Genomic DNA, 24,338 nt, shown 5'->3' with positions numbered 1-24,338 from the left:
CAGCCACAAAACCATGTGTGCCAAACCACAGGTGGTCACCAGCCTCTGTCTTCCCAGCCCCTCCTCCCTCTACCCACCTTTCTGGCCAGATGAGCACCAGAGCAGAATGAGAGGTGACAGCTCACACTGCATCCGACTGTTTTAGGACATACGGGCAACTGCTGGGTGAAATGACGCCTACAGTCATATAGTTATAAATATAAATAGGCTGGGTACAGTGGCTCACACCTTGTAATCACTGCACTTTGGGAGGCCAAGGCAGGTGGGTCATTTGAGCCCTGGAGTTCAAGACCAGCCTGGCCAATATGGTAAAACCCTGTCTCTACTAAGAACACAAAAAATTAGCTGGGTATGTTAGCGCACACTTGTAGTCTCAGCTGCTCGGGAGGCTGAGGCATGAGATTCTCTTGAACCCAGGAGGTGAAGGTTGCAGTGAGCTGAGATCGCACCGCTGCACTCCAGCCTGGGTAACAGAGCGAGACTCTGTCTCAAAAAAAAATAAAATAAAAAGATAAAATATATATATATATAAAATATTTATTACAAAGATTATTATTACTGCAAATCTCCTTTATACTGTGTGTCAGGCAATATTCTATACCTTTTATATCTATTAACTCACTTAAATCTCATCACGATTCTAGGTTGAAGACACTCTTGTCCTCATTTATAGATGACAGAACAGGCACAGAGAGGTTAAGGGACTTGCCCAAAGTACCCTCCAGGGAGTGGCAGGGCAGGGTGCCTGCCTGTGTTCTGGCCACCGCACTCGGCTGCCTCTGGGGTTTGACTAAGTCAGCTTAGACTGCACATTGGACCCACTCATGAGTTAGGAGCTCAGCCAACTCAGTGCTAGCATTTGTGTTTTTGTTCGTAATGAAAATATAATAGGCTGGGCATGGAGGCTTACGTCTGTAATCCCAGTGCTTTGGGAGGCTGAGGTGGGTGGATCACCCAAGGTCAGGAGTTTGAGACCAGACTGGCCAAAATGGCGAAACCCCATCTCTACTAAAAATACAAAAAAAATTAGCTAGGTGTGGTAGCAGGTGCCTGTAATCCCAGCTTCTCAGGAGGCAGGAGAATCGCTTGAACCTGAGAGGTGGAAGTTACAGTGAGCCAAGATCACTTCATTGCACTCCAGGCTGGGTGACACAGTGAGACTCTGTCTCAAAAAAAAAAAAAAAAAAAAGAAGAAAGAAAATACAATATATAGGCAGGCATAGTGGCTCACACCTGTAATCCCAGCATTTTGGGATGGGAGGCTAAGACAGGAGGATTGCCTGAAACCCAGAGTTCAAGACCGGCCTAGGCACCACAGTGAGACCCTTGTCTCTAAAAGATAAAAAATACCAGACTATAGCATTAGGAGAAATACCTAATGTAAATGACGAGTTAATGGGTGCAGCAAACCAACATGGTACATGTAATACCTATGTAGCAAACCTGCACTTTGGCACATGTACCCTAGAACTTAAAGTATAAAAATTAAAAAATATATATATATATCAGACTATGCCACACATACTGAGAGTTGTGAGACTTTACTGCATGGATACTGGGTTATATAATTTTTTTGCTGTGATTTCCTGTTCACTGAGTTTGAAACTGGCTTGATGCCATTCCCAGTGTATACCTGCTCCCATCTACTTCCTACCCCCAGCACCTACAAAACTAGCCATTGGCTACTCTGGTCCATCCCAGGCGACAGCACGGGGACACTTTGAGTCTCACAGCCACAGGCCTGGGATCCATCCATTCCATAGACGTTTGCTCAGTGCTCCCCCGTCCCAGCTCTATGCTGGGCATGGAGGGTACTGTAGCAAACAAGGCAGCAAAGATACTCGTGGGATTGGGTCTTTGAGGGGGAGACAGCAGGACGCCAAACACCTTAGCAAATTACGCTGTAGGTGCTGCCTATAGTGACAAGGTGGGGAACGAAGCAAGGAGGAGTGATGAGTGTGCCAGGTGCTTAGATTTTTAACAGGAAGGTCAAGAGAGGCCTCACTGGGAAGGTAACGTTCTAGTAAACCTAGAGAAGGGGAGAGGGAGCCGCGTGGACAATTGGAAGAAGAGCGTTCCAGGCAGAGGGAACAGCCAGTGCAGAGGTCCTGAGGCAGAGCCATGCTCCATGGGTTGGAGACCTCATATGAGTCCTAGTTTGGCCACTCAGCAGTTCTAGAACCTTGGGCACATGGCTCATTTCCTCTCGGAGCCTCAGTTTCCCCCTTGGAAATTCTTGGCTTGGAGAACTGTGTTGTGGGCTCGGTGAGGTTGCACATATTAAGCAGGCAGTGCTGGGCCTGACACTTGATGGAAAATGATTACGAGCAGCACCACTGTTGCAGCCGACGTTCTTTCCCAGGAGGTCAGAGGCCCATTCTGGGAAACATGGGTTGAGCTCACCAATGGGGTTCTGTCCTTCTCATGTCCACACACACATGCCTTGGGGTCCTGTAAACCAGGGCATGGGGGCCAGAGCGAGAGGTCTGGGCTGCCTTCCAAGCCAGCAGGCCTGCCCCAGATGGCCGCCCCTGGCCGCCAAGCGACAGTCTCGAGTGGACCCACATCTCCCAGCAGATGGGATATGAGCATTGTCAGTGCCAGGCTCCCCACCGAGGCAGGAACAGACTTGGAGCTGGGCTTTGGCACCGCTCGTCCAAAACCCAGAGAGCCTGGACAGGACGAGCACCAGGCCAGGCTGCCCTGTCTCAAGCCCCTTCACTGGCACTGTCTCACCCAGGACACTGGGGAGGGAGTGGGGATGGCAACCAGCCAGGAACTGTGTGGTCCCGTCCAGGCCCAGTGGTTCTCATTGGCCTAGCACACGTGAGTTTTTGACAGGCTTTAGTTCTGATAGGGTTAGAGATTTGGATTTTTATTTTATTGATTTTCTTTTTTATTTAAAAGTACCAGACGCTTATTGTTAAGAACTTAGACAGTACATAAGTATGCAAAGTAGAAAAAGGAAAGCTTTCATTAAGTGAAAAAAGCAAGTGTTTGTTCAGTAGGTACATCTGATTGTGTGTGTGTCTGTGTGTATTTGCTTATTTATTTTTGAGACAGGGTCTCTGTCCGCCAGACTGAAGTGCAGTGGTGCAGTCATAGCTCACTGCAGCCTCAAATTCCTGGGCTCAAGTGATCCTCCTGCCTCAGCCTCCCAAGCAGCTGACACCACAGGCATGCACCACCATGCCTGGCTAATAATTTGGTTTTATTTTTAGAGACAGAATCTCACTATGTTGCCCAGGCTGGTCTTCAACTCCTGGGCTCAGGTGACCCTCCTCCTTTGACCTCCCAAAATGCCAAGATTACAGGCATGAGCCACTGCACCTGGCCATGTGTGTGTTTAAATGAACAATCTCCAAAGCATATTGTTAAGTAGGGGGAAAAGCAAAAAAGTGTAGCTTCCTGCTTAAGGTTAAAAAATTTAAAACTCGGCTAGGTGCAGTGGCTAACACCTGTAATCCCAGCACTTTGGGAAGCCGAGGGAGAAAGATTGCTTGAGCCCAGGAGTTTGAGACCAACCTGGGCAACATAGCGAGAGCCTGTCTCTATTAAAAATAAATTAATTGCCGGGCATGGTAGCTCACGCCTGTAATCTCAGCACTTTGGGAGGCCTACGCAGGTGGATCACCTGAGGTCAGGAGTTCGAGACCAGCCTGGTCAACATGGCAAAACCATGGGATGGGAGGTTTTACTAAAACTACGAAAATTAGCTGGGCGTGGTGGCACACACCTGTAATCCCAGCTACCTGGGAGGCTGAGGCAGGAGAATCACTTGAACCCAGGAGGCAGAGGTTGCAGTGAGCCAAGATCACACCATTGCATTCCAGCCTGGGCAACAAGAGCGAAACTCCGTCTCCAAAAACAAATAAAAAAGAAACAAAAATTTTAAAACTATTAACTAGGCATGTGACTTTGTATATAAACATTTAACACTCGTTACAGATAATAATGGTTAACACACATTGAGCTCTCACTCTGTGCCCAAGATACAACGCTAAGCATTATACACAGACCTTTTTGAATCCTTTCAACGCCTTGAGGCAGGCATTTTTATCCCCATTTTGTCAATGAGGAAATAGGGAAATTAAGTGGCTTGCCCAGAATCACACAGCTAGGGAGGAGCTAGAGCTAGAATTCAAACCCAGGCAGACCACCTCCTAAGTAACCTCCTAGGAAATGTTCTTGAAGGGTACACCCGCCGCCCAGCACAGTCAAGCGGGGAGCGCGTCTGAGTCAGGAGTGAGTGGGGATAACCTGTACCAGCTGGAACCTCCTTGCTTGCATGGCACTGTGTGCCTTTCATAGCTCACTTGATTTGTTGCCCTTGACCAGCTGATGCCAGATGTTTTCAGGCTCTGAGCAGAGGAGGGCTGTGATCTGACTTGGGCAACTGTAGAAGGAATGGACTGGGGACAGGGCAGGGGCAGGGAGACCTGGAGGAGGCTGCTGTCCAGGTGGGAGGTGATGGTGGGGGTGACCAGGTAGAGAGTGAGGTGACCACTCATGACCTGCCAGTGTCGCACTCACTGTCCCCAGTGCAGAAAGAGTTTTTCAAGTAGTGCGCGCTGATGAGGTGGTCAGAGCCAAAATATGACTGTAAGCCACCGGTCTCCAGGGAAGAGGAATGATTTCTGGTCCGTACTGTCCCTCATTCCCAGCAGAGGGCACTGTGGGACAGTGTCAATGGGATATAAAGACACTGATCCTGCTGGTGCCTTAACTGAAACCCACAACCCCAGGGCCACCCAGATTGACAGGGCAAAGCCCCTGACACCATTGCTTTTCATGATCGGTTTCGACACTACCCTGCTTGTGATGAGAGAGATTTGTTTGTTTATTAATTACCGGGGCCAGAAGTGGGATCATTCTATTCCTTCCACACATACCTCTCCCCCAGGTGCTATTTGGCGAGGGTGGTGGGCTGTGTGCTTAGAGGCGAAGTCATGACATGTTTTTTTGCCCACCTCTTGTGTTTTTCGACCTAGGCAAGCATGTTTTTGCAGTTAATACTTATCCTTCTTAGTCTTGTTATTTTGTTGTTGTTAAGATGGAGTCTCACTCTGTCGCCCAGGCTGGAGTGCAGTGGCACAATCTCAACTCACTGCAACCTCCGCCTCCTGGGTTCAAGTGATTCCCCTGCCTCAGCCTCCCGAGTAACTGGGATTACAGGCATAAGCCATCATGCCTGGCTAATTTTTCTATTTTAGTAGAGATGGGGTTTCATCATGTTGGCCAGGCTGGTCTCGAACTCCTGGCCTCAGGTGATCTGCCCGCCTCAACCTCCCAGAGTGCTGGGATTACAGGCGTGAGCCACCAGACCTGGCCTCCTCCTTAGTCTTTAGACCACAGCCCTAAGTGTACTTTGGGTGCTTGTAACAAGCGCCCTGGGGAGGGATTTTTGTTTGTGCATTCTTGGTGTGGCGCTGGTCCTGTGCGTGGCATGACCTGGTGGCCAGAAGCATGCTGTGGCTACAGGCGCGAGCTGGTGTTAGTGAGGATGTGGAGCAGCAGGGGCTCAGACAGGGCTGGTGGGGTGTAAATTGGTACAACCATTTGGAAAATTATTTGGCAGTTCGGTAAAATTGAAGATTAGCATGCCTGGTGGTTTAGCAATTTCTGTCCTAGGTATAAAACCAAAAGAAAACGTGTTCATGTGCACTGAGGTGCTTCTGTGAGGGTTCCTAACAGCACTGTTCACAGTTGGCAAATACTGGAAGCAGTTCTGGTGCTTATCAATGTGAAAAGGACTAAACCTATCAAAGTAAAACATCAACCTCTCGCAACAGCATGGCTGCATCTCACCTATGTAAGATTCAGAGAAAGAAGCCAGATAACAAAAGAATACAAACTGCCTGGCTGGGCGCAGTAGCTCACACCTGTAATCCCGGCACTCCGGGAGGCCAAGGCGGGAGGATCACTTGAGCCTAGGAGTTGCAGACCAGCTTGGGCAGCATAGTGGGACTCTGTCTCTACAAAAGATATACAGAATTATCCAGGCATGGTGGCACATGCCTATAGTCCCCGCTACTCAGGAAGCTGAGGCAGGGGGATCTCTTGCGCCCAGGAGGTCGAAGCTGCAGTGAACCGTGATTGTGCCACTCCATTCCAGCCTGGGCAACAGAGTGAGACCCTGTCTTCAAAAGAACAAAAGAATAAAAAAATACAAACTGCATGAAGTTCAAAAGTAGACAGAAATAAATGATAAATGGTGTTGAAAATCAGGATATAGTTACTTTTGGGGAAAAAGCAGAGGGTACAAAAGGGCTGTGGGTGCTGGAAATGCATTTCGTGATTTGGATAGTGATTACCCAGGTATTCACTTTGTGATAATTTATTTGGCCTCACATCTATGTTTTTTTTTTTTTTTTTTTTTTTTTTGAGATAGAGTTTGGCTGTTGTTGCCAGGCTGGAGTGCAATGGCATGATCTCGGCTCACTGCAGTCTCCACCTCCTGGGTTCAAGCGGTTCTCCTGCCTCAGCCTCCCAAGTAGATGGGATTACAGGCATGCGCCACCACACCCGGCTAATTTTTGTATATTTAGTAGAGACGGGGTTACACCCCATTGGTCAGGCTGGTCTCAAACTCCTGACCTCAGGTGATCTGCCCACCTTGGCCTCCCAAAGGGGGCTTTCCTTTTATTAGAGAGAAATCTGCGCCAGAAGTCCTCACCAAGCACAGTTCCCCTCACATCTTATTGCCTGGAATTGGTCACATGGTTGTCTATAGGAAAACCTAGGAAAGCAACATCTGGGGAATGGGAATGAGATGGCTGTGACTGGCTTTGACTAAAGGTTTTCATCCCTGACTGCCCATCAGAAGCACCTGAGATGGATTAAAAATATGCCATGTATACAAACATGCATGTCTGGCCCCATCCCAGACCATCCAAATTAGAATCACTAGTGGTGTTTTTCTTCCTTTTTTATTTATTTCTTTCTTTATTTTTTGAGACTGCGTCTTGCTCTGTCACCCAGACTGGAGTGCAGTGGTGCAATCTTGGCTCCCTGCAACCTCCGCCTGCCGGGTTCAAGTGATTCTCCTGCCTCAGCCTCCCAAGTAGCTGGGATTACAGGCACGTGCCCCCATGCCTGGCTAATTTTTATATTTTTAGTAAAGATGGGGTTTCACCATGTTGGCCACGGTGGTCTCAAACTCCTGAACTCAAGTGATCCGCCCACCTTGGCCTCCCAAAGTGCTGGGATTACAGTTGTGAGCCACTGCACCTGACCCATTTTTTTTTTTTCTTTTCTTTGTTTTGTTGAGACGGAGTTTCTCGCTCTGTCGGCCCGCTGGTGAGTGCAGTGGGGTGTGATCTCGGCTCACTGCAACCTCTGCCTCCCAGGTTCATGCCATTCTCCTGCCTCAACCTTCCGAGTAGCTGGGACTACAGGCACTGGCCACCATGCCTGGCTAATTTTTTATATTTTTAGTAGAGACGGGGTTTCACCATGTTAGCCAGGATGGTCTTGATCTCCTGACCTCGTGATCTGCCCGCCTCGGCCTCCCAAAGTCCTGGGATTACAGGTGTGAGCCACTGCACCCAGCCTTTTTTTTTTTTTTTTTTTTTTTTTTTTTAATTTAATGAAGCTGGTTGGAAACCAGTGCCACAGTTCAAGGTCCAAGATGGTGCCAGTATTCAAGGCAGGCAGGTGTTTTACATGAGCATTTACAGGAATGTGTACATAATACAGTGTTACTGTAATAAGGACAAGAGCCCACCTCCTCCTGGTAGGACCTGTTTTCTTCATTATACTCCCTACTACCTTACATAATTCTTCTCTCCCATTCCAGTGTCAGCTCCACAAGGACAAGGGTCTTTGTTCATTGCACCTAGAATAGGACTCAGTGCCTCAGAGGAGGCACTCAGCCAATATATGTTGAACAGATGAAGTTAGTTTACATTATTGTCTCATTTAATCCTCCCAACACCCCTTCAAGGTTACGATACCATCCTGTACCCATTTCACAAAAGAGCAAGCTGAGGCTCAGAGATACGAAGTCACTTGGTCAAGACCACACAGCCAGGTGGCAACAGGTTCAAGTTCTGGCTCAGACCTAGGGCTTTCTGACCTTAGAGCACAAACTTCCAATCATCACACATGTCTCTTTCAAAACAAGATGTCTCTCATATGCTGTCATCCCCTTCTAGGTCCCAAGAGCCCCCTAACCTTCCCTTCTTTCCCTTGAGTAGCTCATCACCCTGCGGGGCTCCATCCTGGAAGATGCCACGCCCACAGCCACCAAGCATGGAACCGGGCGGGGCTTGCCCTTGAAGGATGCCCTGGAGTACGTCATCCCTGAGCTCAACATCCACTGCCTGCGGCTGGCCCTCAACACCCCCAAGGTGACAGAGCAACTGCTGAAGCTCGATGAGCAAGGGGTGAGTCAGGGGCTGGAAGTCAGGGCGCTGCAGGGGCAGTAGCTTGCAACCCCATTCCTGGTACCTTTTTATATCTTGGTCACATTCTTTTTTCTTTGCAAGTAACAGAAAACTACTTAAGCTGGTTTCAGCAAAAGGAGGGATTTGAATCAAATTCTAGTGGTGCCAAGAGCAGGAGTGTAACTGGGTCTCCTAAAGGAGGGAGATCGTCTGGGGGTGAGAGAGCTGCTGGTCCCCATGTGTGCATGCGTGTATGTGTCTGTGGTGGGGGTTAGCGTGTCTTTCCTCCCCGCGCCACACGCTGGCTCCCTCTGCTTCTCTCGCCTCTCCCACAGCTCCCAGTCTGTTAGAATTACAGCCACAGGCGGACCCCAGCAAGCTGACCCTGGTCACAGGAGAGCCATCAATTGGGCTATGCGTAGGTCAGGTGGCTGTCCGTGGCCCAGTCACCAGTGATACCTAAAGCAAACATGGTTGTTGGGAGCCCACTCCCTAAAAAAGCTATTGACTGTACTCCTTGAGCCCTCCAGATTTTGCTTTTGCAGAATCTCAGCCCATCCCAGTCCACCTACTGTGGGAAGCATTCCACCTACTGTGGGAAGCCGGCCAAGGCAACAGTCTCTTTCATGCAAGCGTGGCATCACCAGCCATCCTCCACCCGCCATAGCGAGAAGAGGCAGCCTGGACACCTCGCTGTGCTTCTGTGGTGGGGGAGGGAGGGAGAGGGTCAACTGGGACATGCCGCCATGCCCCAACACTGTTTTCCTCCCTGTCTGGCTGTGGCTCTGGGTTCTCGACCAGTCCCAGCAGCTCCCAGGGCTGAAGGCCTCAGACATACCCCTTGCTCCTTTCCCTCTGCCATCTCTGCCTGGCCTGCCTCCACAAAGCCACTCTTGCCTCTGCAGCTCTGCCGGAAGCACAAGGTGGGCATCCTCTATTGCAAGGCCGGCCAGAGCTCTGAGGAGGAGATGTACAACAATGAGGAGGCTGGCCCTGCCTTCGAGGAGTTCCTCTCCCTCATCGGCGAGAAGGTCTGCCTGAAGGGCTTCACCAAGTACGCTGCCCAGCTGGACGTCAAGAGTAAGTGGGGGGCCAGTTAGATCACAGTGAGCCACCACTGCACGCCCACTCAACGGGCAAAGCTTAAAAGGTCTGGGGATGCCAGGGTGGGGACATGGAGCAGTGGAGCTGTGGAGCTCTCAGACTTGTAGGAACACAAATAAGTGCAGCCATTTTCTTTTTTCTTTTTTCCTTTTTTTTTGTTGCTGTTGTTGTTGTTTTTGAGACAGAATCTCACTCTGTGGCGCAGGCTGGAGTGCAGAGGCGTTTTCTCATCTCACTGCAACCTCCACCTCCCAGGTTCAAACAATATTCTCCTGCCTCAGCCTCCAGAGTAGCTGTGACTACAGGTGTGCACCACCACACTTGGCTAATTTTTGTATTTTTAGTAGAAACGGGGTTTCACCATATTGGCCAGACTGGTCTTGAACTCCTGACCTCAAGTGGTCCACCCACCTCAGCCTCCCAAAGTGTTGGGATTATAGGCGTGAGCCTCCGTGCCTGGCCATGTGCAGCCACTTTGGAAAATGGTACAGCACATTCAAGTCCAGTTTGAAGAGACCCTGCTCTGTGACTCAGCTCCTGCACTCCTAGGTATGCACTCTGTCTAATGCACACGTGCACGGCAGGAGAGGACTGAATATCCCTAACCACCGGCACCTGGTGCACCCAATGCACACTGGCAGAGTTGTGGTATGTTCACCCAGCAGAGATGAACTGGCACCAAGGGCATCAGCATGGAAGAGAGCTGCATGCTTCGTGCTGTGCAAAGACAGCAAACCTCAGAAGAGTGGGACCTGAATGATGCCTTTCACATAACAATATATTTTTTTTTTTTTTGGAGACAGAGTCTCCCTCTATTGCCCAGGCTGGAGTGCAGTGGCACAATCTCAGCTCACTGCAACCTCCGCCTCCTGGGTTCAAGGGATTATTCTGCCTCAGCCTGTATTCACTACAGGTGTGTGCCACCATGCCCAGCTAGTTTTTGTATTTTTAGTAGAGATGGGGTTTCGCTATATTGGCCAGGCTGGTCTCGAACTGCTGATCTTGTGATCTGCCTGCCTCAACCTCCCAAAGTGCTGCGATTACAGGTGTGAGCCACTGTGCTGGCCAATTATTCTTTTTTATGGAGACAAGGTCTCACTATGTTACCCCGACTGGTCTCAAACACAAGGCCTCCAGGGATTATTGGCCTCCCAAAGTGCTGGAACTACACATAGGAGCCCAAACTAGCAAATAAAAAACTGGCAAAAACCAGCAAGCTCAGCAGGATGACTCACACCTGTAATCCCAACACTTTTGGAGGCCAAGGCAGGATGATTGCTTGAGGCCAGGTATTCAAGACCAGCCTGGGCAATAAAGCAAGACCCTGTCTCTGGGAAAAAAAAAAAAAAAAATCCACCAGCCATATATTGTTTGGGGATATGCCCTTATATAGTAGAACTCTAAAGAAAAACAGAGTCAAGCGTGGTGACTCATGCCACCAGCTTTGGGAGGCTGAGGCAGGAGGATTGCTTGAACCTGGGAGTTTGAGACTGCAGTGAGCTGAAATCATGCCACTACACTCCACCCTGGGCAACAGAGCAAGACCCCATCTCAAAAATAAATAGGCTGGACGCGGTGGCTCACGCCTATAATCCCAACACTTTGGGAGGCTGAGGCAGGCAGATCACGAGGTCAGGAGCTCGAGACCAGCCTGGCCAATATAGTGAAACCCTGTCTCTACTAAAAAACACAAAAATTAGCCGGGTATGGTGGTATGATGGCGTGTGCCTGTAGTCCCAGCTGATCAGGAGGCTGAGGCAGGAGAATTACTTGAACCCAGAAGGTGGAGGTTGCAGTGAGCTGAGATTGCGCCACTGCACTCTAGCCTGGGTGACAGAGTGACACTATCTCAAAAAAATAAATAATTAGGCCGGGCACAGTGGCTCACAGCTATCATCCCAGCACTTTGAGAGGCCGAGGTGGGTGGATCACGAGGTCAAGAGTTCGAGACCAGCCTGGCCAACATGGTGGAGCCCCATCTCTACTAAAAATACAAAAATTAGCTGGGCATGGTAGTGCGTACCTGTAATCCCAGCTACTGGGGAGGCTGAGACAGGAGAATGGCTTGAACCCAGGAGGCGGAGGTTTCAGTGAGCCGAGATCATGCCACTGCACTCCAGCCTGGGCGACAGAGCAATACTCTCTCTCAATAAGTAAATAAATAAACAAATAAATAGGCCAAATGCAGTGGTTCACACCCGTAATCCCAGCACTTTCAGAGGCCAAGGCAGGCAGATTACCTGGGGTCAGGAGTTCAAGACCAGCCTGACCAACACGGTGAAACCCCATCTCTACTAAAAATACAAAAAAATTAGCTGGGCATGGTGGTTCACACCTGTAATCCCAGCTACTTGGGAGGCTGAGGCAGGAGAATCTCTTGAACCCGGGAGGCAGAGGTTACAGTGAGCCAAGACCGCACCGCTGTACTCCAGCCTAGGTGACAGAACGAGCAAGACTCCATCTCAATCAGTCAATCAATCAATCATAGGGAAAAAAAAAAAAAACAAGGGAACGCTGGAGACAATATGTAGGATAGTGGTTGGCTGTCTGGGGAGAGGCGGGTGTGTCTGTACATTAGAGTGTGGGTGGTGGTCTGTTTCTTAAGGTGGTGGCACATGGGATGTATTTGTTGCAGCAGTCTCTGTGCATATCATGCGCATGTGTACATCAATATATATGATATAGGGGGCCGGGCGTGGTGACTCAACACCTGTAATCCCAGCACTTTGGGAGGCTAAGGCAGATGGATCACCTGAGGTCAGGAGTTCGAGACCAGCCTGACCAACATGGTGAAACCCCATCACTACTAAAAATACAAAAAATTAGCCGGGTATGGTGACACATATCTGTAACCAGCTACTTGGGAAGCTGAGGCAGGAGAATCGCTTGAACTTTGGAGGCAGAGGTTGCAGTGAGCTGAGATCACACCACTGTACTCCAGCCTGGGCAACAAGAGCAAAACTTTATCTCAAAAAAAGAAAAAAAAAAAAAAGAAAGAAAGAAATATATTTGTGTATGATGTATAGGATCGAAATGTTTCATGAGCAGTAGTTAGGTGGGTGGATGGGTGATGTTCACAGGTGTCACAGCTCCCTGGGGAATGGACTGCCACTGTCCTTGGGGGTAGGTGTCACAGCTCCCTGGGGAATGGACTGCCACTGTCCTTGGGGGTGAGTTTTCATCGGCTGGGAGTGAGAAGGCCCCGAGATGGCTCAGTCAATTGCTCTGCCCCACACCTCACCAAGACTCGGTTTGCTCTTCTAGAAAACGGAAGCCCAGATCAGGAGACAAATCTTAGAGAAGTGAAATGTTAGGCCGGTGCCTGGGGCCATCATCACCTTCCCCTCTTCCCCTGCTAAAGGAGGCTGTAGGAGGAGCGAGCATGATATTATGCCATTTGCTAGTTTCATGATCTTGGACAGGTGGCTTTGCCTCTCTTGACCTCAGTTTCCTCATCTGTAGAGTGAAGGTAATAATTGCACTTACCTTGGAAGCACGGTTGCACATTGAGGGTTCCTGCTGCCCCAAACATCCTGAGCCCTCCCTCTGTGCCAGGTGCTTCCCAGAGCTCTGCCAGTGTGGGTGTCCCCCTAGGCGGGCGGGGAGGCAGCAGGCCTCACTGGGCTCACCTGGCGTGGAGGAAGCTGGCAGGTGTGAGTGTTAGTATTGTTTGTTTGGTTTTTTTGTTTTTCATTTTTTTGAGACAGAGTCTTGCTCTGTCACCCAGGCTGGAGTGCAGTGGAGCGATCTTGGCTCACTGCAACCTCCACCTCCTGGTTTCAAGCGACTCTTCCACCTTAGCCTCCTGAGTAGCTGGGATTACAGGCGCGTGCCACCAAACCCAGCTAATTTTGTATTTTTAGTGGAGATGGGATTTCCCATGTTGGCCAGGCTGGTCTTGAACTTCTGACCTTAGGTGATCCACCCACCTCAGCCTCCCAAGGTGCTGGGATTACAGGCGTGAGCCACCACGCCTGGCCAGGAAGTGGGTTCTCATAGAGGACCCCAGGAAGCATAGTGCTCCTAGAAGTAGTCTCCCCAAATTACAGGCAGGCATGGTCCTGGCTTGAGCAGACACCTTGAGGTTACCTGGCTCCCAACCTGGCTCTGGCACTGGCAGCTGTGGCCTCAGTGTCCCCGCTGGACACTGAGGCAGCATTGAATATTGTTAAGAACAGATCTGGAGACTGGGCACAGTGGCTTACGCCTGTAATCCCAGCGCTTTGGGAGGCTGAGGCAGGTGGATCACCTGAGGTCAGGGGTTCAACCAGCCTGGCCAACGTGGTGAAACCCCGTCTCTACTAAAAATACCAAAATTATCCAGGCATGGTGGCAGGCACCTGTAATCCCAGCTACTCGGGAGGCTGAAGCAGGAGAATTGCTTGAACCCAAGAGGCAGAGGTTACAGTGAGCCCACATTGCCCCGTTGCTCTCCAGCCTGGGTGACAGAGCAAAACTCTGTCTCAAAAACAAACAAACAACAAAAAAAACATCTGGAGTCCAACAGCCTGAGTTCTGATCCAGACTCTACCACTTAGTGCAGCATGACCTTGGGAAGGCACTCCCTCTCCATGCCTCCGTTTCCCCCTCTGAAACATGGGCTCAATAAGTAGGTTTGCCTCTTCTTGGTCATAACCTTTCCTCCTATTAAAGAGAACCCATATCCTGATTCTCAGTGATAATCATTTCTTTGCTTTTCTTCATAGTTTTGCTACTTACGTACGCGTCCCTGACCGGTATTCTCTGACCTGCTTTTGCACGTCACATGAATGGGATCACACCGTGTGTGCTGCTTTGTGTCAGCATCTTTCACTCAACATTCAGAGGATTCCCTCAAGCGCAGCCGTGACTTGTTCCTTTTCCTGGCTGTATATTTTTCCACAGTGTGAATTGACCAGTGTGTTCACCCATTCTTGTGACTGACGCGTGAAGCTTCTTGCACCCATATCCCAGGACACGTGGGCATGATTTCTTTGGGCTGTGGTCCAAGGAGAGGAAGTGCTAGGTTTTCAATGAAGCCCATCTTCAGGCTTAAGAGAGACTGCTGAAAAGTTTTCCGAAGTGCTCGGACCACGTTACACACCTAACCAGCCACCTCAAGGGTTCCGTTTGCTCCACATCCTCACCAACCCTTGGTGCTGTCAGACTTTTAATTTTACCAGTCTGGTGGGCGCGTAGCAATGGGGTTTCCTTTTATCTAAATGTATTTACTTTTTTTTTTTTTTTTTTTTTGAGACACAGTCACCCTGTCGCCCAGGCTAGAGTGCAGTGGCGCGATCTTGACTCGCTGCAAGCTGTGCCTCCCAGGTTCAAGCGATTCTTCTGCTTCAGCCTCCCGAGTAGCTGGGACTACAGGTGCCCAACACCACACCTGGCTAATTTTTGTATTTTTAGTAGAGACAGCGTTTCACCATGTTGGCCAGGCTGGTCTCAAACTCCTGACCTCAGATGATCCACCCTCCTCAGCCTCCCAAAGTGCTGAGATTTCAGGCATGAGCCACCGCAACTGGCCAATGTATTTAATTTTTAAGAGTGGATTGAAGTGAAAGCACCAAGTTAAAAACCAGCACAGATGGTACGTGGGATATGGCAAAAACTCAGAGGTTTTGGAAACATGGTCCTAACTGGCGTTTCTGTTTCAGCCGACTCCACGGGAACCCACTCCCTCTACACGACGTACCAGGACTACGAGATCATGTTCCATGTCTCCACCCTGCTCCCTTACACCCCCAACAACAGGCAGCAGGTCAGTGATTTTCAGCAGAGGCACGGCTGCTGGATGTTGACTGCCCACCTACCAGCATTGGCCCTCCCAGTACCGTCCTGTGGATCATATGGAGGCCCTTGGCCTTGGAGGCCATCTTTACCATAGTCATTTTCCCTGGGGGTTAGAGACCAGGCCAGGTGTGGTTCGAGATGTCACTTTGGCCCCGGTCTTTCCTGCTGCTCTTTGGGCACCCTCCTTGGCCCCAGCTACCCCGACTCCCCTCCAGGGCCTCTTGAGTCATCACTGGTCTTAAGAAGAGTGAATCAGTCAACATTATTTTGACTGCAGGTAACAGAAATTCACACCAAACTGGCTTAACTAGAAAGAGATTTACTTGGTTATATAACTCTTAAGATTCTGGAGAGGGCTGGCCTCAGGTCTGGTTGGATCCAGGGACTCCAACAATATTAGGAATCCTCCCCATTTCTCACCTCTGCTTTTCTTTGCAGCAGCTTTATTCACAGGTGCAGGGCAGAGACACCTCCTAGCAGCCCCAGACACATCCCACCAGCTTAGCCACCCTAGCAGAAGGAGTGCTATTCTTTCCAGTTGTCCCGGAAGTGTTTCAGAACTGTCTCATTGGACCATTCGCATGCCAGTCTCAGGGCCTGGGGTGGGGGTGGAAGGGGCAGACTGGCCAAGCCCGAGGCTCATGCCCACCCCAGAAAGGGTGAGTGGTGCCAGCTCAACTTGAAACATGGACAGAGGTTGGGGAGGTGCTTTCCCAAACTAGGTGGGTGTGGCTGCCAGGAGGAGGCAGGGATACTGGGTGGGCAGCACCACCAAACACCCATTGCCAAGAGGCTGCAGCTGTGACCCCGCTCCTCTCCTGGACCCAGCTTGCAGGCTGGGCCCACGGAGCAATTCTTCCAGTTCCTAATGAACGGAAGCCCCAGAGTATTGACAGTTTAGGAAGTAAGTGTACATGTTTTCCCATTTGGCACAAGTGACATTGTAGGCCAAAAATAGTCAAATATTGATTTCCTAAGGTTCATCTAAAAACATGCTATTAACAGCTTTGGTCTTAGGCCAGGCTTGGTGGCTCATGCCTGTGATCCCAGCACTTTGGGAGGCCGAGGCAGGCAGGCAGATCACCTGAGGTCAGGAGTTTGAAACCAGCCTGGCCAATATGGTGAAACCCCATCTTTACTAAAAATACAAAAATTAGCTGGATGTGGTGGCGTGTGCCTATAGTCCCAGCTGAGGCACAAGAATTGCTTGAACCCAGGAGGCAGTGGTTACAGTGAGCTGAGATCGTGCCACTGCACTCCAGCCTGGCAACAGAGCAAGACTCTGTCTCAAAAAAAAAAAAAAAGGCTATTATCTCAGAATTAGACCTGAATTTGAGTTCTTTCTTTGCTACTTCCTAGCTGTGTGATCTCAAGTAAGTGATTTTACCTCTCTGGGCCTTGAGTCCCTCCTGTGTAAACTGGTTAGAATGGTAGTGCCCCTGTCTCAGGGTCATTGAGAAAGGTCCATACACTCCTGCGGCAACTGGAGCGTGACAGGGCCCGACACACGGGGCCGCAGGGAGCAATACCTGTTCCTGAGTTAGTGGGAGGCGTGCTGGAGAAAAGCTTGAGTCATAGAGTTAAGAAATGGGTTAGAATCCAGGCTCTTTCCCTCCATCACTACATGACTTAGGGAAAATTACTTAACCTCTCTGAGCCTAAGTTTTCTCATCTATAAAACGGGCAAAGTGAGTTAACGCGTCTCGGGGGTTGTTAAGAGATTCATTGAGATGATAAATTGAAGAGACGGCTGTACAGTGTTTAGGACAGGACCAGCCATAGTCAGTAGCTACTTGAGCAACTTGATTTAATGCCACTTAAAACACACATAAAGAACTAACCATTCAACAGTAGGAGTTGAGCTACAAAGCGTGTCTGGAGTTCATGATGTGAGCCACGTCACTTAGAGCTCCATGGGACTCCCGTCCATGGATCTCCTGCATTGGCAGATTCCTTAACAGTTATGTGAATACTAGAACTATGTAAATAAGAACAGTATAATAGGCTGGGCACGGTGACTCACACCTGTAATCCCAGCACTTTGGGAGGCCGAGGCAGGGGGATCACCTGAGGTCAGGAGTTCGAGACCATCCTAACCAACATGGAGAAACCCTGTCTCTACTAAAAATACAAAATTAACTGGGCGTGGTGGCACATGCCTGTAATCCCAGCTACTCAGGAGGCTGAGGCAGGAGAATCACTTGAACCCGGGAGGCGGAGGTTGCAGTGAGGCGAGATAGCACAACTGCACTCCAGCCTGGGCAACAAGAGCGAAACTCCGTCTCAAAAAAAAAAAAAAAAAAAAAGGAAAAAGAACAATATAATATCAGCAAATAAGCCAAACACCGTGAATACGGCGTCACTTGTGAAGATAACAGAGTCTTCCTCGGAGACTGACCAGCAGGGGAGAGAAGGTGTATTAGTCCGTTTTCACTATACTAATGAAGATTTACCCAAAACTGGGTAGTTTATAAAGAAAAAGAGGTTTAATGGACTCACAGCTCCACATGGCTGGGGAGTCCTCACAGTCATGGCAGAAGGCAAAGAAGGACCAAAATCATGTCTTCCATGGTGGCAGGCAAGAGAGCTTGTGCAGCAGAACTACTACCCTTTTATAAAACCATCAGATCTCGTGAGACTTGTTTACTACCACGAGAACAGCACAGAAAAGACCCACCCCCATGATTCAGTTACCTCCCACCGGGTCCCTCCCACAACACATGGGAATTATGGGAGCTACAATTCAAGATTAACTGTAGGGTGGGGACACTGCCAAATTGTATCAGAGGGTGAGGGTCCCATAGGGCACTCGGAAGCCACAGCCGTCTTGACCTCAGTCAGGGTCCAGGGAAGGGGTGGCGCCTATAACTGGCTCTGCCAGTGACCTGAGATCTGACTCTGCCATTGTCCCTGAGTGTGGCTTTGAGCAAGTTGAAGGGCACCAGCCTGTGCTCTCTGGATCATATTTATTGAGCACCTCCTGTATGCCAGGCACTGTGCTGGGTACTGAGGGTACAGCGGTGGGCATTGAATAAAATCCCTGTTCTCATGGAGCTGCCACTTCAGTGGGAAGAGACAGGAAACGAAAGGAAGGGGGGAAAACCGTCTGTGCTGAGTGTCAATAAGTGTTAAGTAATGGGGACAGGAAAGCAAAGATCAGGGAGTGCTGTGGTGGGGTGGATGTTGGATAACGTAGTCAGCAAAGGCCTCCCTGGGCGGGAGGTTTCTGCAAGACCAGAGGAGGTGAGGAAGGAAGCCATGTGGGGACTCGGGAAGAACGTTCCTAGCAGAGGGGACAGAGGTGCAGAGGCCTCAAAGAAGTGTTTCTGGCGTGGTTGAGGAGCAGCAGGAGGTGGGTGTGGCTGCAGCAGCGTGAGCAGGGGCCATGGGGAATGTCAGAGGTGACGAGGGCCTGCCGGGCCATGGCAAGATGTTTGTCCTTTATCCTGAATGAGAGGGAGCCACAGGAAGGCTCGTTCCTTGGGCTGTGTGTGAGCAGGGAGTGGGAATGGGGGTGGGTAAGGAGCTGTGGCAGTGGTCCAGGCAGGACCCCTCAGGCCAACCTGTGACACGTTCCTGTCCCTCTCTGTTGCCCTTTCCCAGCTGCTGCGGAAGAGGCACATAGGGAACGACATCGTGACGATCATCTTCCAGGAGCCTGGCGCGCTACCGTTCACCCCCAAGAACATCCGCTCCCACTTCCAGCACGTCTTCATCATTGTCCGAGTCCACAACCCCTGCACTGATAACGTCTGCTACAGGTATGCCCCGCCACACCCGGTCCCCAGCAGCGCATGGAGAGGGGCAGGCAGTTGGCCCGAGTGGGTCCCAGTACAGGGCCCCCCACCACCTCACATGTTGTGCTTCAGGAGGAGAGCTCAGTGCACCCTCCCTACACCATCTCAGAGAGTGGTTTTCAGCCAGAAAGGGGCATGGCTCCCCAGTTTTGCTAAGGAAACCATCAGGGATTTGTATTTGCTTGTAATCTTTTGTTTCGAGTGACAGAAGACCCACCTCAATGTGGCTTAAGACAAAAAGACAGTTGTATATATAAGCTCTCAAAAATGGCACGGTTAGGCCTGGCTGGATCTGTCCCCTCTCGGGGTCACCTTTCCAGCAGCTCTGAGGTGAACATCCTACCAGCCGCAAATCCCCCAAAATGAGAGCTTTTCTTTCCCAGGATTTGCATCAGAAGCCCCAGAATTGGGGCTCACTGGCCCAGTTGGAGTTGTGTGCCTGTCCTAGAGCCAAAATCACCAGCCAGGCCTGGGCACCGGGCTTTAAGGACCGAGAGGCATGAGTGATGTCCCAGAGGAAAGTCGGGGGGAAGCAGGGCCTGCCTGTGGAGCTGGGCCCTGCTTTGGAGGTAGAATTGAGGTTTTTGTTGTTTAGGGTTTTTTTTTTTTTTTTTTTAAAGACAGGGTCTCACTCTGTCGCCCAGGCTGGAATGCAGTGGTACAATCATAGGTCACTGCAGCCTTGACCCCCTGAGCTCAAACGATCCTCCTGCCTCAGCCTCCTGAGTAGCTGGAGCTACAGGTGCACACCCCCATGCCTAGCTAATTAAAAAAAAAAATTAGTAGAGATGGGGTCTCTCTGTTTTACCCAGGCAGGTCTTGAACTCATGGCCTCAAGCGATCTTCCAGCCTCAGCCTCCCAAAGTGCTGGGATTATAAGTGTGAGCCACCACACACAACTGAGATCTTTTCCTACCTGTACATGAAGTGCTTTTTGTTCTTTCTGATGCTCCATATTCCATTGTATGGATGTGGGGTCATCTCCTGTCCTCTACTGATGGGTATTAGGGTTGTTGCCTGATGCAATGAACCGTCTTATTTATAGTCTGATTGCGCCTGAGTCCAAGCATACAGCTGTAAAAGAAATTCTAGAAATGGAGGTGCTGGAGCAGAGTACGTATATATATGCACTAATAGTCGCTGTGGAATTACCACGGGTCTACCAGCTGCCTCCCTTGGCTGGGCGAGGGAAGGGAGGGGCATCCCAGCCTGTAGCACTGGCTGTCAAGCAGTGCTGTGCTGCACGTGTTGCCCACTGGCTACTGGGAGCCAGCACACTGCGTGGCAGGGCCTTCTTCCAGTCATGTCCCGGGACCTGAGGCTCCCTCTCCCGCTAACCGTCGGTCCCTGGAACATGCAGTAGCAGCTACAGAGTGCCTGCGCCTCAGGCCCTTTGTGGGGCTGAGGACTAATCTTAGATGAGATGGGAGATATTTACACACATGCACATGCACGCATGCACAGGCACATGCACGCACACATCCACGCACACGCACACATGCACATGCACACACATACATGCACTCGTATGGGCACACATAAACACATGCACACAAACACATGCACACACATACGTGCACACACATGCATTCACACGGCACACATAAACACATGCACATATGCACGCACATACGCATGCACACGCATACATGCACACACATGCACACGCACACATACACATGCACACACTGGAAAAGGAGGCAGCCTTCTTATGATGCATCACAGGTGAGGGGTTGAACTGGTCGGGGGAGTGGCTTTCTCTTCTTCGTCCCCACTCTGACCTCCGCTCTCCTACTGGGGTCATCACATCAGCCTGCAGCCAACCTCCCTCCCTTCCAGGCCCGCCTCTGCATGGTCTCCAGAGTGATTTCTTCTCTCTGGCACACAAACCTTTCTTGTTTTTTATAATTTAATTTGAAGTATTTTTATTATGCAATATTTTAAACATGCAGAAAATCATTTAACAGACACCCATGTGCCCACCGCCAGCTTTAACAGATGTTAACATTTTGCTTTGTTTGCTTCAGCTCTCCCTCTTTCCTTCACTTTTAAAGAAAGAAAATGTTAGAGATACAACCGAAGCGACTCCTCAGCCATCCCCCTCCCTTCCCGTCCCTCCTTCCCCACAGGCCACTGCTCTCTGGACAGACCTGACCCTGCCTCTCGCCTGTGGAGGGAGCCTGGCCACAGCTCCCCAGCTTACCTTCTCCTCAAACCCCCAACTCCTGGCCCCCAACTCAGTGAATTTCTGATTGTCCTTCAAGACTGAACTCAGGGCTAGGTGCGGTGGCTCACACCTGTAATCCCAACACTTTGGGAGGCTGAGGCAGGCAGATCACCTGAGGTCAGGAGTTGGAGACCAACCTGGCCAACATGGTGAAACCCCATCTCCACTAAAAATAGCCAGGTGTGGTGGCAGGTGCCTGTAATCACAGCTGCTCCTCTGGAGGTTGAGAGAGGAGAATCACTTGAACCCAGGAGGCAGAGGTTGCAGTGAGCCAAGATTGCACCACTGCACTCCAGCCTGGGTGACAGAGCAAGACTCCATCTCAAAAAAAAAAAAAATTGAACTCAGATGAGCCTCTGACATCCTCCCGTGGTTCCTTACCTGCTCCAAGTGCCATTGCCCAACATGTTTCTGTCATAGCACACATCACACCATAAAAATGATATGATGGGCCGGACATGGTGACTCACGCCTGTAATCCCAGCACTTTGGGAGGCTGAGGCAGGAGGATCACTTGAGCCTAGGAGTTCAAGATCAGCCTGGACAACATAGGGAGACCCTGTCTCTATAAAAACAAATTACAAATTAGCCAGGCATGCTGGCATGCACCTGTAATCCCAGCTGAGGTGGAAGGATTGCTTGAGCCCAGGAGGTCAAGGCTAGAGTGAGCCCCACTGCACTCCAGCCTGTGTGACAGAGCAAGACTCTGTCTCAAAAAAAAAAAAAAAAAATTACGTGGCTCTTGCCTCTTTTGACAGTAACCCCATCCCATGTCATGTTTAGCTTCCTGTATCTGTCACAGCACAGAGCTTGGCACATAGTGGACCCTAAAGCCATCTTTGCTTACTGGAAAGACGCCTGGCCCCAGTGTTTTAGGCACTGAAAACATAATGGTTGAATAAAGAATTCTGAGTGTTCTAGCAACACTTATTGCCCTCCAGTGTTTAGGTGGCCACCAGGTCACCTCGTATCCTGGTTGTATTGTGAGTTGTCATCCTTTCTGTTTCAAGTGTGCCATTTCCGAATGATCACCTGCATCATCCCTGTAGCCTGTGGACTCTCAAAACCCAGTCGCTCCTGCTGGGAAGTAAAGGACCAGCTGTTCTGATGGCTCAAAAACCTTCAGCCGTTTGCAATTTTATGATTCGTAAAATCATGAATCAGGAATATAGGAAAAGCCAAAATCTGTCACTGTAAGAACTAAGTGCTAAATTAAGAAGTTGCAAAGCTTGGCCGGGTGCGGTGGCTCACGCCTGTAATCCCAGCACTTTGGGAGGCCGAGGTAGGTGGATCACCTGAGGTCAGGAGTTCGAGACCAGCTTGACCAACATGGAGAAGTCCCATCTCTACTAAAAAAAGTACAAAATTAGCTGGTCATGGTGGCACATGCCTGTAATCCCAGCTACTCGGGAGGCTGAGGCAGGAGAATCACTTGAACCTGGGAATTAGAGGTTGCAGTGAGCCAAGATCACGCCATTGCACTCTGGCCTGGGAGACAAGAGCGAAAATGTTTCACAAAAAAAAGAAGAAGAAGAAGTTGCAGAGCTCTTCATCTCTGTAAAGTGCAATCTGACTGCCCCCTTCAGTAGAGAGAGGGACAGGGGAGGTCATAGCATCCATCCCCCTGCCTGGGGTAAGGCCATGCCCACAAGATTTCCCACAGAAGAAAATTTGCCTGGTGTGTGTGGCATTCTTTGAAGCATGTCCGCACTGGAAAATGCCTTTTTCTGTTAAAGCTATGCCCACCAGGCCGGGCGCAGTGGCTCACGCCTGTAACCCCAGCACTTTGGGAGGCCGAGGCGGGTGGATCACCTGAGGTTGGGAGTTTGAGACCAGCCTGACCAACATGGAGAAACTCCGTCTCTTCTAAAATACAAAATTAGCTGGGCCTGGGGGCACATGCCTGTAATCGCAGCTACTAGGGAGGCTGAGGCAGGAGAATTGCTTGAACCTGGGAGGCGGAGGTTGCGGTGAGCTGAGATCGTGCCATTGCACTCCAGCCTGGGCAACAAGAGTGAAACTCCGCCTCAAAAAAAGAAAAAAGCTATGCCCACCATACCTTGGTAGAAACCTGTTTCGTCTGTCCACTTTTAAACCATTACTTTAGTCAGCATTGAGCACCTGTGCTGGGGAATCCACTAAGCCCAGAGCAGCACCCAGCCACGTGGCACTCCTAGGGCGTGAAGGGTCACTAGACAGTCAAGGCCAGAGATGGAGAGCTAGGAGTCTGGCCTGATCGGCCGGGGTCCCGCAGTAGCTCCCTCTCTAGTCTCCTGCACATGCCCCGTCCTCCCGTCCGTTCTTCATGAGACAGCCACAGTGTTCTCTGCAGATTGCCGATCTGTTGTCCTCTGCCAGCGTCTGCCTCCATTGGGAACCCAGTGAGAAGCAGATCTCCCTCAAGGATTTAACCAAAGGGAGTTGATGCCACTAACAGAGGTGTGGGGAGCTTGCAGGAACCGTGTGGGAAGATGCTGCATGCAGGGACTAGCCAGGGCAGGAGCCTTATACCCACCCCCAAGGCTTGATGGGCTCAGGGAGACGGGAGAAGTTTCTGAAAGCTGGTGAGAGCTGTGGTCCTGGGAGAGGGGCAGCCTAACAGGAGCAGTAGCTGTAAGGGACCAAAGACGACAGCCATTGACACTATCATCACAGCCCCTCAGGGAGGAAGAGAAGAGAAAGAAATACTCCAGCCTCTCTCCTCCTGTCTTCCCATCCCCTGCCAGTGCTTGCCATTGGCCAAACTCCCAGGGCACAGGAACCCAGGTGACACAGCTGGAGAGATCTTCCTTCCTGAGCACAGAGCAGGGCAGAGAACGACAGACTGGATCAGAGGGGGCAGACGGAATGGTTTCATCACCAGATCGGATCATTAAATGGTTGCCTACTCTCATGATAAGGATAGGAAGTGCTAACCCACCAGGGCCCTGTGTGGCCTGGCCTCTGGTGACCTCATGGCCTCCTGCTCCTTGCCTTCTGGGCTCTGCCCACCCTGGCCTTCCCTAGTCGGCCGCTACCTGTGCTGCACCCCTTGGCTGCAGCAGT

At 50.4% G+C, this 24,338-nt stretch overlaps 1 protein-coding gene across 2 annotated transcripts in view; it reads left to right on the top strand.

Moving 5' to 3' along the window:
• The window catches only part of SIPA1L3 (signal induced proliferation associated 1 like 3), a 170,223-nt gene that overhangs the window by 64,327 nt on the left and 81,558 nt on the right, over window positions 1–24,338 (top strand). For both annotated transcript variants that reach the window (XM_017881217.1, XM_017881222.1), the window contains 4 exons: window positions 8,199–8,387; window positions 9,293–9,467; window positions 15,134–15,237; window positions 18,873–19,030. In XM_017881217.1, coding sequence (XP_017736706.1) covers window positions 8,199–8,387; window positions 9,293–9,467; window positions 15,134–15,237; window positions 18,873–19,030 — 626 coding nt within the window. The remainder of the gene's footprint in view (window positions 1–8,198; window positions 8,388–9,292; window positions 9,468–15,133; window positions 15,238–18,872; window positions 19,031–24,338) is intronic.

The sequence above is a fragment of the Rhinopithecus bieti genome, unplaced genomic scaffold (genome assembly GCF_001698545.2).
Source record: "Rhinopithecus bieti isolate Rb0 unplaced genomic scaffold, ASM169854v2 scaffold_425, whole genome shotgun sequence".
In the NCBI taxonomy this organism is placed as follows: domain Eukaryota; kingdom Metazoa; phylum Chordata; class Mammalia; order Primates; family Cercopithecidae; genus Rhinopithecus; species Rhinopithecus bieti.
Note: the sequence above shows the minus strand (reverse complement) of the source record. Positions and strands in the feature narration are given on the sequence as shown.